Source organism: Diceros bicornis, chromosome X (assembly GCF_020826845.1).
Source record: "Diceros bicornis minor isolate mBicDic1 chromosome X, mDicBic1.mat.cur, whole genome shotgun sequence".
Taxonomy (NCBI): Eukaryota; Metazoa; Chordata; class Mammalia; order Perissodactyla; family Rhinocerotidae; genus Diceros; species Diceros bicornis.
The window spans coordinates 48,628,885-48,646,968 of NC_080781.1; the positions used below are offsets into that span (position 1 = coordinate 48,628,885).

Genomic DNA, 18,084 nt, shown 5'->3' on the forward strand with positions numbered 1-18,084 from the left:
GGAGCGTATTATGTTAAGTGAAATAAGTCAGAAAGAGAAAGACAAACACTGTATGATCTCACTCATATGTGGAATATAAACCAACACATGGACAGAGAAAACTGGACTGTGGTTACCCGGGAAGTGGGGGTGGGGGGTGGGCACAAGGGGTGAAGGGAGTCATATATGGGGTGATGGACAAACAAAAATGTACAACCCAAAATTTCACAATGTTAGAAACCATTAAAATATCAATAAAAATCAAAAAAAAAAATCAGTTGCATTTCTATACACTAACAACGAAGTAGCAGAAACAGAAATAAGAATACCATCACATTTACAATTGCAACAAAAAGAATAAAATACCTAGGAATAAACTTAACCAAAGAGGTGAAAGAGCTGTACACGGAAAACTATAAAACATTGCTGAAAGAAATTGAAGAAGACACAAACAAATGGAAAGATATTCCGTGTTCTTGGATTGGAAGAATTAACATAGTTAAAATGTCCATACTTCCTAAAGCCATCTATAGATTCAATGCAACCCTATCAAAGTTCCAACAACATTTTTCACAGAAATAGAACAAAGAATCCTAAAATTTATTTGGAACAACAAAAGAACCCGAATAGCTAAAGGAATCCTGAGAAAAAAGAACAAAGCTGGAGGTATCACACTCCCTGATTTCAAAATATACTACAAAGCTATAGCAACCAAAACAGCATGGTACTGGCACAAAAACAGACACACAGATCAATGGAATAGAATCGAAAGCCCAGAAATAAACCCACACATCTATGGACAGCTAATCTTTGACAAAGGAGCCAAGAACATACAATGGACAAAAGAATGTCTCTTCAACAAATGGTGTTGGGAAAACTGGATAGCCACCTACAAAAAAATGAAAGTAGACCCTTACCTTACACCATACACAAAAATCAACTCCAAATGGATTAAAGACTTGAATGTAAGACCTGAAACTGTGAAACTTCTAGAAGAAAACATAGGCAGTACACTCTTTGACATCGGTCTTAGCAACATATTTTCAAGCACCACGTCTGACCGGGCAAGAGAAACAATAGAAAAAATAAACAAATGGGACTACATCAAACTAAAAAGCTTCTGCCCAGCAAAGGAAACCATCAACAAAACGAAAAGACAACCTAACAATTGGGAGAAGATATTTGCAAACCATACAACTGATAAGGGCTTAATCTCCAAAGTATATACAGAACTCATGCATCTCAACAACAAAAAAACTAACAACCCATTTAAAACATAGGCAAAGGCCTGAACAGACATTTCTCCAAAGAAGATATACAGATGGCCAACAGGCACATGAAAAGATGTTCAAAATCATTAACTATCAGGGAAATGCAAATCAAAACTGCAATGAGATATCACCTCACGCCCTTCAGAATGGCTATAATTAACAAGACAGGAAACAACATGTGTTTGAGAGGATGTGGAGAGAAGGGAACTCTCATACACTGCTGGCTGGAGTGCAAACTGGTGCAGCCACTATGGAAAACAATATGGAGATTCCTCAAAAAATCAAGGATAGAACTACCATATGATCCAGCTATTCCACTGCTGGGTGTTATCAAAAGAACTTGAAAACACCAATGCATAAGGATACATGCACCCCTGTGTTCTTTGCAGCGTTATTCACAATAGCCAAGACTTGGAAGCAACCTAAGTGCCCATCAAGGGACGAATGGCTAAAGAAGATGTGGTATATATACACAATGGAATACTACTCAGCCATAAGAAACGATGAAATCCAGCCATTTGTGACTACATGGATGGACATTGAGGGTATTATGCAAAGTGACTAAGTCAGAGGGAGAAGGTCCAATACCATATGATTTCCTTCATTAAGTAGTAGATAATAACAACAATAAACAAACACATAGAGACAGAGATTGGATTGGTGGTTACCAGAGGGGAAGGTGGGAGGGAGTAGGGTGAAAGTGATAATTTGGCACATGTGTGTGGTGACGGGTTGTAATTAGTATTTGGGTGGTGAACTTGATGTAATCTATGCAGAAATAGAAGTATAGTGATGTACACCTGAAATTTATACAATGTTATAAACCAATGTTACTGCAATAAACAAAAAATTAAAAAAAAATAAAAAGAAATGGAAGCAACCCATGTGTCCATCAACTGATAATTGGATAAAGGAGATGTGGTATATGTATATACAATGGAGTACTACTCAGACATAAAGAAAGATTAAATTGTGCCATTTGCAACAAAGTGGATGTATCTGGAGGGTATTAAGTGAAATATTCCAGACAAAGACAAAGACTGTATGATTTCACTCATATGTGGAAGATTAACATACGGACAGAAAGAACAGTTTGGTGGTCACCAGCGGGAAGGGGGTTGGGGAGTGGGCACAAGGCGTGAATGAGCACATTTATATGGTGACTGACAAACAATAATGTACAACTAAAATTTTACAATGTTATAAACTACTATGACGTCAATAAAAAATTAAAAAAATAATAAAAAATAAATAAAAATACCATACAACCCAGCTACCCTACTATTAAGTAATTATTCAAAGAACTTGAAAGCAACAATTCAAAGAGACTTATGCACCCCTATATTCATTGCAGCATATTCACTACAGCCAAGACGTGCAAGCAACCCACGTGCCCATCAACTGATGATTGGATAAAGAAGATGTGTGTATATACAATGGAATACTACTCAGCCATACAAAAAAAGACAAAATCTTCCCATTTGCATCAACATGGATAGACCTTGATGGTGTTATGTTAAGTGGAATAAGCCAGACAAAGACATACACCACATGATTTCACTCCTATGTGGAAGATAAAGAAACACATGGACAAAGAGAACAGATTAGTGATTACCAGAGGGGAAGGGATTTGGAGGGTGGGCATAAAGGGTAAAGAGGCACATGTATATGGTGACTGACAAATAATAACGTACAACTGAAATTTCACAATGTTATAAACTGTTATGACCTCAATAAAATTTTTAAAAATGAAAGTGTAAAAAATAATTTAAAATTTTTAAAAAATAAAAGAAAATCCTAAATGAAAATAGACTACTATCATCCAGAGGTGGGTTCAGTTTTGTTCTTTGTTGTCATCCTTTGAGCACTTGAAATTATGAAAGAAATTCAGATCTATAGCACTTCTCAAATCTCGTGCTAACAGTGCCCTCTTCTGGTTCCATGATTCACATTCAGCTAGTTCATCAATGTTGGGGGGGGGGGGAAGCTTAACTTGGAAAATATGATGGGAAAATTTTTTTTTGAAAGTTTGAAGTAAAAGGTTTAATTTTCCATTCTAGCATAGCAAAAATAAACAAACAAAAATCCAGTTGCGAGTATAATGATAATTGCCAAGTTCTCCAGAGACAAGAAATTGAGAAGTTGTTATTTAATGGATATGGAAAAGTTCTGGAGATTGGTTGTACAACATGGTGAATATACTTAACAGTACTGAACTGTACACAAAAACTGTTAATATGGTAAATTTTATGTTATGTGTATTTTACCACAATTTAAAATAAAAATAAATAAATCCAGTTGAAGTATAAATAGTCCAAACTGATGACAGAAGTTCTAAGGACTGTTTTCACCTCAAGTCAAATGCTTACCATAAATCAAACCCACCTGAATTTGATAGAATAATTTTTAATTCCTGTTATTTTATTAAAGTAGGCACATATTTTTCTTAATTTACTAAAACTATAGCTATAAAACAGCTTAATTTCAACTTTTACTTTTATTTTTTTATTTATTATTTTTAGTGTTCTCAAGTAATTTACTCAACAGTGAAATCTAGTATCACTGATTACATCAATTGTTAAATGGGAAGTGACTTTGAAAATCATATTCACTACAAATAGAAGCATAAAGAAAAATCTGAGACGTATTTAACAAAGAGAAATATTGCTATGTAACCAGACTAGATACTATAAAAAAATCTACATTTGAATTCTTCCATGTATTAGGTTTGTTAAGCATAAATTTTTTTTCCTGGTTGTCTTTTTTTTATCGCGGTAACATTGGTTTATAACATTGTATAAATTTCAGGTGTACATCATTATACTTATATTTCTGCATAGATTACATCATGTTCACCATCCAAATTACAATCCATCACCGCACACACGTGCCTTATCATCCCTTTCGCCTTCCTCCCTCCCCCCTTCCCCTCTGGTAACCACCAATCCAATCTCTGTCTCTATGTGTTTGTTTCTTGTTGTTTTTATCTTCTACTGATCTCAACTTTTAAAGTCTTCAGTCTTGCAGATTTAAGGATCCATGTAAAACAGATTGTGAAAGTGTTACTTCATTTACTTTGGGAAATAAAATATTCTGCAAAACCCAAAAAAAGACTCCAAGATTTGACGTGTACAAGTGGATAGAAGGCATGACATTCACTGAGACTAGGAAAGGAACAAGTTTGAAGGGTTAGGGATAGATAAATGGTTCTCAGTGGGGATGATTTTGCCCCCCAGGGGACATTTGGCAGTGTCTGGAGACACTTTTGGTTATCACAAGGTAGGGCAGAGGGAGGTGCTACTGGTCTGGGTTGGGATACTGATAAACATTCTACAATGCACAGGACAGGCCCCCACCTCAAAGAGTGATCTGGTCTCAAATATCAATAGTGCCAAGAGTGAGAAACCCTGGGTTAGAGTCCTCTCCTCTGACTTCGGCCGCTCTTTCTCAGCCTTTGCAGCAAGCTTCTCTTCTTCTGTCTGTCTCTAATTACTGAATACTCTGTCTTTAGCCCACTTCTTTTTTTCTACATCTTCTCTTGGGGATATCATCCATGCCCATGACTTCAACTAGCACATCTATGTTGCTGACTTCTATATCTATATGTCTAGTCCCAATTGCTCTTCTAGCTCTAGAGCATTGTTTCTCTTGATTTCCCTTCACATCTTTTCATTAACCTACTGCTACCTTTCTTGTCTATTAGTAGCATCTGATAGAAAACCACAGGGTCATTTATTTCCCAAACATCTACTGAGTATCTAGTTTGTGTAAAAGGCTGCACTGGTACTTGGAGGAAGGTCGTGATGATGGAGATGAGAGACAATCATGGTTAATAAGTGTTTTAAATGCATTATCCCTGAATATGGCAATAGTTTTGCAAGGAAGAAATTATTATTTCCTGGAAACTAAAGCTCCAAGTATTTAATCAACTACTTAAATATCACAGCTTGTAAATAGCAGAGTTTTTTAAAAGTCAGTTCTATTTTGACATTAAAGATTGAACTCTCTCCATTAAAAAACACTGAGGACAGTGTTGGGAAAGTGTGGTCTAGTTTGTCCATAGCCAAAGGAGGATGGATGCGAACGATGAAGGTCTAAGTTCTGTAGCCTTTTCTTCTAAGCCACATTGCACCGTCTTCTGATTATTTACCATATATCATAGAGTATAATACGCCAGCGATAGTAAGATGAATCATTATTTTCCCTATCTCTAGGAAAGAAAAAAACGTTGCCAATTAGAATATGACACACCGTCAATTGTCAGATATTTCCAGATGTTGAAACATTAAAAAGAAAAAATAAGCCTTCAGAGATTTCTAATTTGTTAAAATACGAAGAAAAAAGTGATCTTGGATTCTATGACATATGGTGAATTTACTTTCCACGTTCAATTTCCACGGTCAGTGCTAGTGTGGTATTCTGCACTTTAGTCAACAAACATGTTTGTATATGCTTTTGAAATGCTCGTAGATGGTTTCATGGCTCTGCGTGGTGCATCTGCAACTGGATCGTAAAGCCCTTAGCTCTTCAATAATTTGTTCTCCCCTTCCCCTCACACACACCCCGCGCCTCTCCACAATCTATGCAGAGTTGACCACTTAGAAGTAAACCTGAATTTCTTCTAATCTTAAAATTGCATAGATTGTATAAGACTGTCCATAGATTTAGTTACACTTGGGGGGAAGGACAATGGAAAAACATTATATTAAATAAACCCATCGTTTTTTAACGACCCATCCTTCTAGAAACTTTAAAATGGGGTAGGGTAGGGAGCGGGGATGGAGGCGGAGGAGGGATATACGTCTCAGGATACAGGAAATACGGTAAGAGCGAACTGAGAGGAAGCACTATGCTTGGAGGGGACTCGCCGCCATCTCAGGTCTCTCAGCCTCGCCAGGGTTCCCTGGAGAGAGCTGACGCCCGGGTTCTATAATCCTTATGGGGGACCAACCTTGTGGATCCGGGAGATCCACGCTCCCAACTGGAAACACACGGGAAATCAAGCCTCCAAAAAAGCGCTGCCTCCTAGCTCCACGGTGGGATTATCCGGAAGGAACTCCCAACCGAGGAAGTACCCCTCTTCCCTCCGCACCTCCTCCTGCATCACCCGGCCTGAAGTCGCACCCTCCTCCTCCGGAGAAGTAGTAGAATATACTTCTTCCACCACAAACCAGGTCAGATTCTTTCTTTCTCATCTGCGACATCCAGGCTCCCTGAAAATTATTATGTGTTCTCTCAGATCTCCTCCTTTTCCCTGTTCTCACCACGATTTCAAAATTGAAGAAAGGCATGCAGGCATTAAATAGCTCTTTCACAAAATATGCTTGGATGAAATTATAGATATTTAATGGCATTAAGTAATTATTTTTAATATATTAGCTGCGATAATTGTAGTCATCTTTTTTAAGAAATGGATTTAAATGTTTTGATATGCTTAAAAATAATTCAATGGAGCCGAGGTGGGGAGTACAAGCAAAATATTCATGAGTTGAAATTGTTAAAGCTGGATAATATATACATGGGGAATCATTATACTGTTCTCGCTACTTTTGTGTATATTTGAAACATTTTCATTTGAAAAATGCTTGGTTCAAGATCAATAACATCAATGTATTGAAGGCTTAATTCCTATGCCTGGCACCGTGCTAAGAGAGGGTATTGCAAGGTGCCTTTTCAGAAGTGTGTGTTTCCTTGTGTATGGTGGGAGAATTTAATAAGTAAAAAAAAAGTTACAATATGGTAAATCAAACCCAAGTGCTAGAATGTTTGCTTGTTCAAGGTATTCAGGAAGCACCAAGGATGGACCAAGTCATTCTGCCTGGTAGTAATCATGAGCCATCAAAGAGGAAGGGGGAACTTTGGGTGGGTCTTAAAGGGTGAGTGACATCTGCTGTGTTGAGGGAGAGGGAATGCTTTTCAGGCCTAGTATTTCCAGAACAGAAGCACCAAGTCAGGCTTGTTCTGGGAAAAGCTTGAGTATAACTCGGAATCTATGAGAAGGACTAGGAGGTGTGAGATAGAGTGTTGCAGAGCCTTGAATGTTATGCTAAGGAGTATGCAGTTTAATCCATAAGCAGTGGCAACCATTGAAGATTTTCAAGCAAGTGATGTATTTTAGGAGTCCAGTTTTTACTATCAGAGAAGCAATCTCCTATTTAGATGAGCTTTTAGAATGCAAAAAATAAAACCAAATCTGACTCAAGCCTCACAGATCCTTGTAATCTAAAGAAAACAGAGCATCCTTTTTTCATTCCAACAATAAACCTTTATGGAGCCCTTACTAGGCATTGTGCTGAAAGACGTAGGGAATGGATGGCCAAGGTATAGTGCTTGGTACATAGTAGGAGTGAAACAGATATTTGAATAAATAAGTCAATTAATAATAGAATAACAGTGGCAACTAAGAGGGTTCTGGACTTGGGGCTTGGTGTTAGTGCATAGAAAAAGAATGAGCTCAATTTCGCTTGAAAGCATCACCGGGTCATTCTTTACAGCTTGACTTCCCTCAACTTTACCTGTCTGTCCAAAGGGGTAGTTGTAGTGGGAGGGAGGACATAGGGATAGCAGTGGTCATATAGCAAACAAAGGAGGTTGTCTAGGGCAAGAAGTGCAAGAGCTACATAATTTCCTTCAGTGATTCAAATCATTGAAAATTGTAATAATAGCTAATATTTACAGAACATTTTTTATGTGCCAGACACTGTTCTAAAGGGCTGAGTCTATTCTCTTAATTGCTATGCAATAGACCCCTTATAATACTATCGATATAACTGTTTTACAGAAATATATCATTGAAGTGATATGGTGGAGCATAAGGACTTGAGGAGGCCAGGGGAAGACAATAACAGAAGAAATGATTTCACCTTATTTTACTATTTTTCAGTCTTTGAGGGATTGCAGTATGACTCCATTTCCTTGGTGCATTTGTAAAATAGTTCACCCAGTGAAGACAATGAAGATTATTGAAAATGCTACCCTGCTTTTTCTGATATCCTGCACTGGGAAGTTGTGATTTTTAAGGTAATCTCGTTACCAAAAACTTATTAAGGAGGAGGAGAAATGAGTTGATTATGACACATTAAAAATAACTAGCAAAATAAAAAACAAAGAGCTAGTACCAAATGATAAAATTGAAACCATTTTCTGCATTATATAAAACCATACATACCATATAATAATAATGTAATCTATGAGCTGTTTTGTTAGATTCATCCCTAATTACCTTATCATTTCTGTTGTTACTGTGAAATGTATCTTTTACACCACGTTTTTTGATTATTGCTGGTAAGTAGGAACATGATTGATATTTTTAATTACTGATTTTATATACTGCAGCCTTTCTCAATTCTATTTGTTCTAATAATTGTAGATTCTCTTGGACTGTCTGTTAATTAATTATATTGTGAATAATGACAGTTTCTTCCTTTCCAGTGTTTATCTTTTAGCTTGTCTTACTGTACTAGCCAGGATCTTCAGTACAACGAGAAATACTAGCAGTGATTTTCTTGTCTTGCTCCTGAATTTACACGGGAATTCTACAAACGTCTCACCATTTTTAATAGATTTTCTTTTTCAGGTTAAGGAAGTTTCTTTCTATTCTTAGTTTCCTGAGAGTTTTATTACGAATGAGTATGGAGTTTTTTTCTCTAAATACTTTATATCTACTGCCATGATCATATGGGGTTTTTCCTCCATTAATATGAAGTGTAACTGTGTGATAAATTACAATAATCAATTTTCTAATATATTTCCTGTTTTTGATTTCATCAGGCCTTACCACTGAATATTTTGTTTCCCATTTTAATAATTTTTGCTTTTAGCCTTATTTTTTTCTTTACTCTCTTTGCTCTTATTCTAATTTATTTATTTTGACCTTTAGCTCAGTAATTTTCAGTCTTCTTTCTAAAATAAGAATTTTCCACTTCAGTGTATATTTCCTCGGAACAATGCCTGTCTCTTAAATAACCTCAGTACATGTGTCAAAATAGAAAGTTGACATTATTCAAATTTTTTTATGTTTTGTAAACTTTTGTTGTCAAGATTGTTCACTCATACTCACTGAAAAAGGGATGAGTTTGGGAGAACATATATTTCAAATGGACAATGTAAGCTATATTATAGTTCTTTTTTTCCAGTTTTATTGAAATATATTTGACATAAAACATTGTTGTAAGTTTAAGGTGTACAATGTGATGATTTCTATATGTATATATTACAAAATGATTACCACCATTAGGTTAGTTAACATATCAGTCATCTCACATGGTTACCAATTTTTTGTATGTGGTGAGAACTTTTAAGACCTACTCTCTTAGTAACTTTTAAGTATACAATATAGTTTTGTTATCTATAGTCACTATACTATAGTTAGATAACTATAGTATTAACTATAGTTAGATAACTATAGTATTAACTATAGTTAGATAACTATAGTATTAACTATAGTTAGATAACTATAGTATTAACTATAGTATACTGTACGTCATGCTGTTCATTAGATCACCAGAACTCATTTATGTTATAACTGTAAGTTTATACCGTTTGACGACCTTCACCCATTTCCCATACCCTGGAAACCACCAATCTGCTCTCTGTTTCTGAGTTTGTTTTTTTTAGATTCTGTTTATAAATGAGATCATACAGTATTTGTCTTTCTCTGTCTGACATTTCACTTAGCAAAATGCCCTCAAGTTTTATCTTTTATGTCAGAAATAGAATCTCCTTCCTTTTTTTTTTTTTTAGTGAGGAAGATTGGCCCTGAGCTTACGTCTGTTGCCAATCCTCCTCTTTTTGCTTGAGGAAGATTGGCCCTGAGCTAACATCTGTGCCAGTCTTCCTCTATTTTGTATATGTGTTGCCCCCATAGCATGGCTTGATGAGTGGTGTAGGTCCATGCCCAGGATCCAAACCCATGAACCCTGGGCTGCCAAAGTGGGGAGCGCTGAACTTAACCACTATGCCACCAGGGCAGCCCCTAGAATCTCCTTCTTTTTTATGGCTGAATAATATTCCATTGTGTGTGTGTGTGTGTGTGTGTGTGTGCACGCGCACATGTGTGTGTCACATTTTCTTTGTTCATCTGTTGATGGACACTTAGGTTGTTTTCATGTCTTGGTTACTACAAATAATGATGTAGTGAACATGAGGGTGCAGATATCTCTTTGAGATAGTCTTTTCATTTCCTTCAGATATATACCTAGAAGTGGAGTTGCTGGATCATATAGTAGTCCTATTTTTAATTCTTTGAGCAACCTGCATACTGTTTTCCATAGTAGATGTACCAATTTACATTCCCACCAACAGTGCACAAGGGTTCCCTTTTCTCTGTATCCTCACCATCATTTGTTATCTCTTGTTTTTTTTTGATAATAGCCATTCTAACAAGTGTGAGACATCTCATTGTGGTTTTGATTTGCATTTTCTTGATGATTAGTGATTTTGAGCACCCTTTCATGTACCTGTTGGCCCTTTGAATATCTTCTTTGGAAAAATATCTATAAAGGTCCTTTGAACCTTTTTTTTTTTGTGAGGAGGACTAGCCCTGAGCTAACATCTGATGCCAATCCTCCCCTTTTTTCTTGAGGAAGATTGGCCCTGAGCTAACATCCGTGCCCATCTTCCTCTACTTTATATGGGACGCCGCCACAGCATGGCCTAACAAGTGGTGCGTCGGTGCGTGCCTGAGATCTGAACCTGTGAACCTGCAAACTCCGGGCCGTGGAAGCGGAGCACGCACACTTAACCGCTTGTGCCACTGGGCCGGCCCCCTTTGAACCTTTTCTAATTGGATTATTTGTTTTTCTACTGTTGTGTTGTATGAGTTCCTTATATATTTTGGATATTAATTCCTTATGTGGTTTGCAAATATTTTTTCCCATTCCATAGGCTTCCTTTTCACTTTGTTCATTTCTTTTGCTGTGCAGAAGCTTTTTAGTTTGATGTAGTCCCACTTGCTTATTTTTTGCTTACGTTGCTTGTGCTTTGGGTGTTATATCCATAAAATCATTGCAAAGACCAATGTCAAGGAGCTTTTTCCCTATGTTTTCTTCTAGGAGTTTTATGGTTTCAGGTCTTACTTTTAAGTCTTTAATCCATGTTGAATTAATTTTTGTGAGTGGTGTAAGATAGGACTCCAGTTTCATTCTTTTTCATGTGAATATCCATTTTTTATAGCATCATTTATTGAATAGACTGTCTTTTCTTCATTAAGTACTCTTGGCTCCCTTGTCAAATATTAGTTGACCATATATGTGGGGGTTTATTTCCGGGCTCTCAATTCTGTTCCATCGGTCTATGTGTCTGTTTTTATGCCAGTACCATACTGTTTTGATTATTATAGCTTTATAGTATAGTTTGAAATCAGTGTTCCAATACTATTATCTAGGCCATATTCCAACTTGACCAATTGTTCCAGTAATGTCTTTTATAGCTATTTTCTTTTCTTAGTCAAAGTTTCAATCCATGATGATGCATTGCATTTAGTTGTTATGTCGCTTCAGTTTTCTTTAATCTAGAGTAGTTCAGCCTTTCTTCGTCTTTCATGACATTGCCAATTTTTAAAAACATGCAGCAGTTGATTTTGTAGATTACCCCTTAATTTAAGTTGGTGTGCTATTTCCTCATTATTATATTTAGATTATGCATTTTGGCAGGAATACCAGAGACGTAGTGTTGTATTGTTCTCAGGGCATCATATCAGTGGCACATGATTCTGGTTTGACCCCTTAGAAGTAATGTTAACCTTGATTACTTAGTTAAGATGTTGTTTCCTAGATTAATTCACTCTAAAGTTACCATTTTTTCTCTTTGTAGTTAATAATTTTGCTGAGGACACTTTAAAACTGTGTAAATGTCCTGTTCCTCATCAAACTAAAATCCACTGGTTTTAATATCCACTGATAATTCTTGACTGAATTGGTTATTGTTTTGATGGCTGCAAAATGGTAATTTTCAAACTCCATAACTTTTACTACATTTATTAGTTTGTATTCTACCTGAAGGAAGAGCGTTTTTTCTCCATCTAGTTTATTTATTTATATTAGTTTGGACACATAGATTTTTACTTTATTTCATGAATATCCTATTGCTATCATTATTTATTTTAATGTTCAACTTGTCCCAGATTTCGCCGGTGACAGCCCATTCAAGCTGGCTTCTCTGTACATTTGATGTGTTCTCATCATTCTTTGATACATACTTTGACTTCAGCATTTCCTTACTTCCTTACTTTCAGGCTTATCTTATATTTCTTACCTCATTGACCATTTCTCTATGGAGCACTGGTACCTTTTAGTGGGAGATAGTATTTAGAAACCAAGACATGGGTACATGGATATTTTTTAGCTTAACATTTTATTCTTTTCCATTTAATTGCACTTAGTAGAGACAATATGGTTTATATGATACTGATTATTTAGTATTTGTTGAGATTTGCCTTATGTTCTAAAGAACATGATCGATTTAGAAGTGTTTCATGTGTGCCTGAAAAGATTTTGTATATTCTAATTGTTACATGTAGGGTTATATAAATGTTCATTAAACTTTTAATTGTGTTGTTTGTCTTCCATATCACTATTTTGTTTGTTTGTTAGAGCTATCAATTACTGAGAGAGGTAGACTTAAAATCTCCCACTGTGATTGTAGATTTGTCAAATTCTTATAGTTCTGTAAATTTTTGTTTTACATGTTTGAGGCTTTGTTATTATGTGTTTACAAGTATAAAATAGATATGTCTTTTATAATTTTTAGTGACCTGTTTTACCTTTCTGCATTTAAAGTCTATTTTGTTTGATAGACTTTCCTTTGGATGATATTTCTTTTTCCATCCTTTTACTTACTCTCTTTTTTTCTTTCTTTTATTTTTCAGAAAATATTCTACCAAAAAAAGTGAATGCATTGATTTATTTCTGAATTTACCAGCAGGATTTATAATTAGCAGTAGGGATAAGCTTTATATCTCCACACTTTTTTCTTCATCAACTTTTTATTTTATAAAATTTTAACTCTTCAAAAAAGTCAAAAGAAACCTTTCATGTAGATCCAAGTGTTTATTTTGTTACATATGGTTTATCTCTTTATAAATATATATATATATATATATATATATATATATATACTTTTTTTACTGAATCGTTTGGAGGTAACTTGCGGATATCATGACACTTCAGCCCTAAACACTTCAGTGTCTATCTGTTAAGAACAAGAGCATTACTATTATCACACTCAGAGAAATTGAACAATGATATTGTCTAATATACTATCCATGTGAAAATTCCCCAGTTGTTCTAACAATATCCTTTATAGCTTTTTATTTGTTTTGATGCATGATCCACTCAAGAATCACGCACTGTATTTAGTTGTCATGCCACTTTGGTCTTTTTAAAACTAGGATAGCACCATCTCATCCTTTTTTTTTAAATTTTTTCATAACATTAGCATTTCTGATGAGTCTAGGCAGTTGTCCCACATATGTCCCACCATCTGAACTTGTCTATTTTCCCATGATTAATTTAAGCATTTTTAGCAAGAAGACTACATAAGTGATGTTGGGTCCTTGCTATTACATCACGTCAGGAGGCACAAAATGCCAGTTTGTCCTGTTCATTATTAATAGTGCTAAGTTGGTTGACTTTTTTTAAAGGCTTTTTTTGAGAGCAGTTTTAGGTTCACAGCAAAATTGAGAAGGAAATTACAGAGATTTTTCATAAACCTTCTGCCTCCACACTTGCACAGCCTTTTCTATTATCAACATCCCCTACCAGCGTGGTATGTTTGTCACAATTGATGAACCTACATTGACATATCATAATCACTCAAAGTCCGTAGTTACATTATTATTCACTTGGTGTTATATATTCTGTGGGTTTGGACAAATGTATAATACATTTGGAAAATGTATATTTTCACTGCCTTGAAAATCCTCTGTGCTCCACCAATTCATCCCTGCCCTCTCAATCCCTGGTAACCACTGATCTTCTTACTGTCTCTATAGTTTTACTTTTTCCAGAATGTTCTATAGTTGGAATCATGCAGTATGCAGCCTTTTCAGATTGGCTTTTTTCCCTTAGTATTATGCATTTAAGTTTTCTCCTTATAAATGAGCTCGGTAGCTCATTTCTTTTTAGCTCTGAATAACATACCACTGTCTGGAGGTGCAAGTTTATTTATCCATTCACCTACTGAAGGACATCTTGGTTGCATCAAAGTTTTGGCAATTATGAATAAAGCTGCTATAAACATCCATGTAAACGTTTTTGTGTGGACATAAGTTTTCAACTTTTTGGGTAAATATCAAGAAGCCTGATTGCTTATATTTATATTTTTTATGTTTATAATTATATTTATTTATATTTATATATACACATGCACATGCATATACACACACACACGTACATTTGACACACCACTTGACAATAAGTTGCCTCATGACTCCTAAGTACTTCAGTGTGTGTTCCTTAAAGACCTTATTCATTTTTCACAAATTATGCCAATAATTATCCTTTACAGCAAAAAAAGAAAAGAAAAGAAAATCTGGTCCAGGATCTAATCCAAAATCATATGTTGCATTTAGCTGTCATATCTGTTTTGTTTCCTTTAATCTTCAATAGTTTCTTAGACTGTATCTAAGAAAAAATATTTTTCAAGATAACAGTTATTTTATAGAATGTCCTTCAATTTCAGTTTTTCTGATGTTTCCTCATGATTAGGTTCAGCTTATGCATTTTTGTCAAGGAATACCACTGAAATGATGTTTTATCCTTCTCAGTTTATTGTATCAGGAGGCACGTGGTGTCAATTTGTTCTATAACTTTAACTTTTAATTTCTTGTTACAGAGTACGGTTCAGGAGATTTCAGAATGTAAGGCTTTGATGCCCTTTGGTGATTTCATGGATAGCTAGGTTGGTGGGTACTTTTTACTTTCTCCTTAGGAAATAGTCACTTTCTTTTGGACACAGGTAGAATTATAGTTTATAAATAGCACCATATTCCCTATCTAGCTTGCCTCTTTGTAGAAGTGCTCAGCATTAAAAGGAATTCTTATGTCTATTCTGCTATCAAATTTTCTTGCCTCAGAGCATTTACCTAGCCTGGCTGGTTGTCTGTCTGTTTCTCTCTCAGAAGAGTTATTTCAGCAGCTTCATGATCAGAGTCTCCCTAATCAACTTTCTCTGTGAGGTTAGCCATTTTTTTCCCCTCTCATTACATAAGGACCTTCCTATAGTACTTTAGATTGATTATTTTTAAAAGGAAAATATGATATGATCAAATTCCTTTCCTGGTAAGCTTACTTCCTGACATATTATCATATCATTTCGGTCTTTTATCTTTCTTGGAAGTGCACCAGCTTTTCTTGCATTAATTCTGTATTACTTTTCTATTATTGCCATAACAAATTTATCACAAACTTAAGGGCTTAAAACAACACATTTATTATCTTATAGTTGTGTAGGTCAGAAACTTGGTACAAGTCTCATCAGATGAAAATCAAGGTGTTGGCAGGCTGCTTTCCTTTCTGGAGGTTCCAGGGGAAAATCTGTGTCTTACTCATTTGGTTGTTTGCAGAATTCAGTTCCTCATGCTGAATTCTGAATTCGTAGGTCTGAGATCCCTGTTTCCTTTCTGGCTGTCAATTGAGGGCTGTTTCCAGCTTCTAGAGGCCACCTGCGTTCTTTGGCTTGTTGCACCCTTCTTCAGTCTTCAAAGCCAACAACAGTAGGTCAGGTCTTTCTCACACTAGAATTTCTCCATGTTCTTTTTTTTTTATTCTGAGAGATACAAGCTTTAGAAATTTACATCACCTAGGATATGTGTATCTGTTTGAGTAGCATTACACTAAAAAAGATATATAGTGACACAAAGAAAATGTGGTATTTATTTTTCTTTTAAAAATAATGGTTTTATGAATCACTTTTAAGGAAAAAATAGGTAACAGAAGCATTCTTATGTTGTTATAAGAGAATCTTTTCTAAAATCATAAAATCTGGGTTCAAATATGATTTTTTCATTCTGATTATATCACCTGAAGCAAGTTATGGAACTTCTGAGTCCAATTTTCATCTATGTAAATGAGGATAATAAATATCTGTCACATTTGACTCATAAGCTATTATTAAGGTCAAATGGCATAAGTAAAATTAAAAAAAAAATATGTGCATGTAACAATATATTAAAATAAATCTATTGTGATTTTAGTTTTGGCAGAGCTCTCAAGTCAATATCTGTCAACTTCTACAAGCTTCCAAAGTCAGCCATGAAACCACCACGCTTCATTTGCAAAAACGTGAATGAAAGCAAGTTTCCTGACTATTATCCTCAACCATAAAGAGTGTATAAAATGGTCCTCATGGATAGTAGATGCAGACATTTTTCTACAAGTGGACTATATGTACCCAACACCCACTAATAAGAGTGGGTATTGATAGGGGTTTTTATCCTCATCTCACAAATTTTTTCAGCTTTATTGAGGTATAATTGACAAATAAAGTTGTAAGATGAAGTGTACATTGTGATGATTTAATATACGTATACATTGTGAAAGTATATACGTATACATGTGTGAAATAATTAACACATCCATCACCTCACATTTATCTTTTTATTTTGGTGAGAACATTTAAGTTCTACTTTCTTAACAAATTTCAATTATGTAATACAGTGTATGTTTTACGTTAGATCTTCAGACCTTATTCATCTTATAGCTGAATGTTTATACCCTTTGACCAACCTCTCCCTGTTTCCCCACCTCCCAGCCCTTGGCAATGACTTTTATACTCTCTATTTCTAAGAGTTTGACTTTTTTTGTTTAGATTCCACATACAAGTGATTCCATGCAGGATTTGTCTTTCTCTGTCTGGCTTATTTCACTTAACGTAATGCCCTTAAGATCCATCCATGTTGTCACAAATTTCAGAATTTCCTTCTTTCTCATGGCTGAATATATATAAAATCATGTCTTCATCCTTTCAACCATTGATAAACACTTAAGTTGTTTCCATATCTTGGCTATTGTGAACAATGCTGCAATGAACATGGGAGTATGGTTCTCTCTTCGATATGCTGTTTTCATTTCCTTTGGCTATATACCCAGAAGTCTCCAATATCTTTCGTCTTCACATCTCTCTCTACTCAGCTGGGGAAAAGTCCTCTGTTTTTAAGGACTCATGAAATTAGTGTTACCACCCAGGTAATCCAGAATAATCTCCCCCATCTGAAGGTCCTTAACTTAATCACATCAGCACTGTTACTTTTGCCATAGGTAAAATAGCCATAGGTACTGGGAATTAGGGTGTGGACTTCTTTGGGTAGACATAATTCTGCCTACCACAGATTCCATTACAGCAGCCAACCATAACCTGACACCCAGATCATGATCCATTCATTCTTTCATTCAATCAGTAAAAATATATTGAGCATCTCCTAAATTCCAGGCATTTTTCTAGATGCCAGGGTTATGAAAATACGACATCTGACTCACCCAAAGAGTTCATAAACTGATTTGGTAAGTTCTATAGATAGAGACTGGCACAGAGTGTTATAAGGCAATATAGGAGGACATATACCTTAGACTAATAAGGCCAGGGATGGCCTCCTCTGTGAATCAGTGTCTAAGCTAAGTCTTTAAAAAGGGAGTAAAGAAGTATTAAATTAGGATGGGTGATAGTAGAGGGGCAAATAGAGGGAAGAACTTCAATCAGTGAGAATAGAATGACCAAAGGTACAGAAGTTTGAGATAGCCTGTTCTTGTTGGGGGATGGAGGTGGATGGTAGGCAGGTCTACAAGTCATATGGTTTTTCTGGAGAGGAGAGGTGAGGCTAGATCAACAAGCTGGATCA

General features: G+C 35.5%; 1 protein-coding gene across 3 annotated transcripts; it reads left to right on the forward strand.

Annotated features, from left to right (window-relative positions):
- The first annotated feature begins 6,127 nt into the window (after positions 1–6,127).
- On the forward strand, positions 6,128–16,845 carry NBDY (negative regulator of P-body association). 3 transcript variants are annotated; one of them, XM_058535988.1, is made up of 4 exons: positions 6,128–6,424; positions 8,134–8,270; positions 15,084–15,153; positions 16,444–16,845. In XM_058535988.1, exon 1 carries the CDS (start codon positions 6,189–6,191, stop codon positions 6,393–6,395), a length of 207 nt encoding a protein of 68 aa, XP_058391971.1. In that variant the 5' UTR covers positions 6,128–6,188; the 3' UTR covers positions 6,396–6,424; positions 8,134–8,270; positions 15,084–15,153; positions 16,444–16,845. The 3 variants fall into 3 exon arrangements, with proteins under 3 accessions (XP_058391971.1, XP_058391970.1, XP_058391969.1); XM_058535987.1 differs by having other exon boundaries at positions 15,084–15,149; positions 16,444–16,844; XM_058535986.1 differs by lacking the exon at positions 15,084–15,153 and having other exon boundaries at positions 16,444–16,843.
- Positions 16,846–18,084: the final 1,239 nt, after the last annotated feature.

Coding starts and splice junctions, on each gene's coding strand:
- NBDY (XM_058535988.1), top strand. CDS start 6,189: ATGGGGGACCAACCTTGTGGATCCGGGAGATCCACGCTCCCAACTGGA.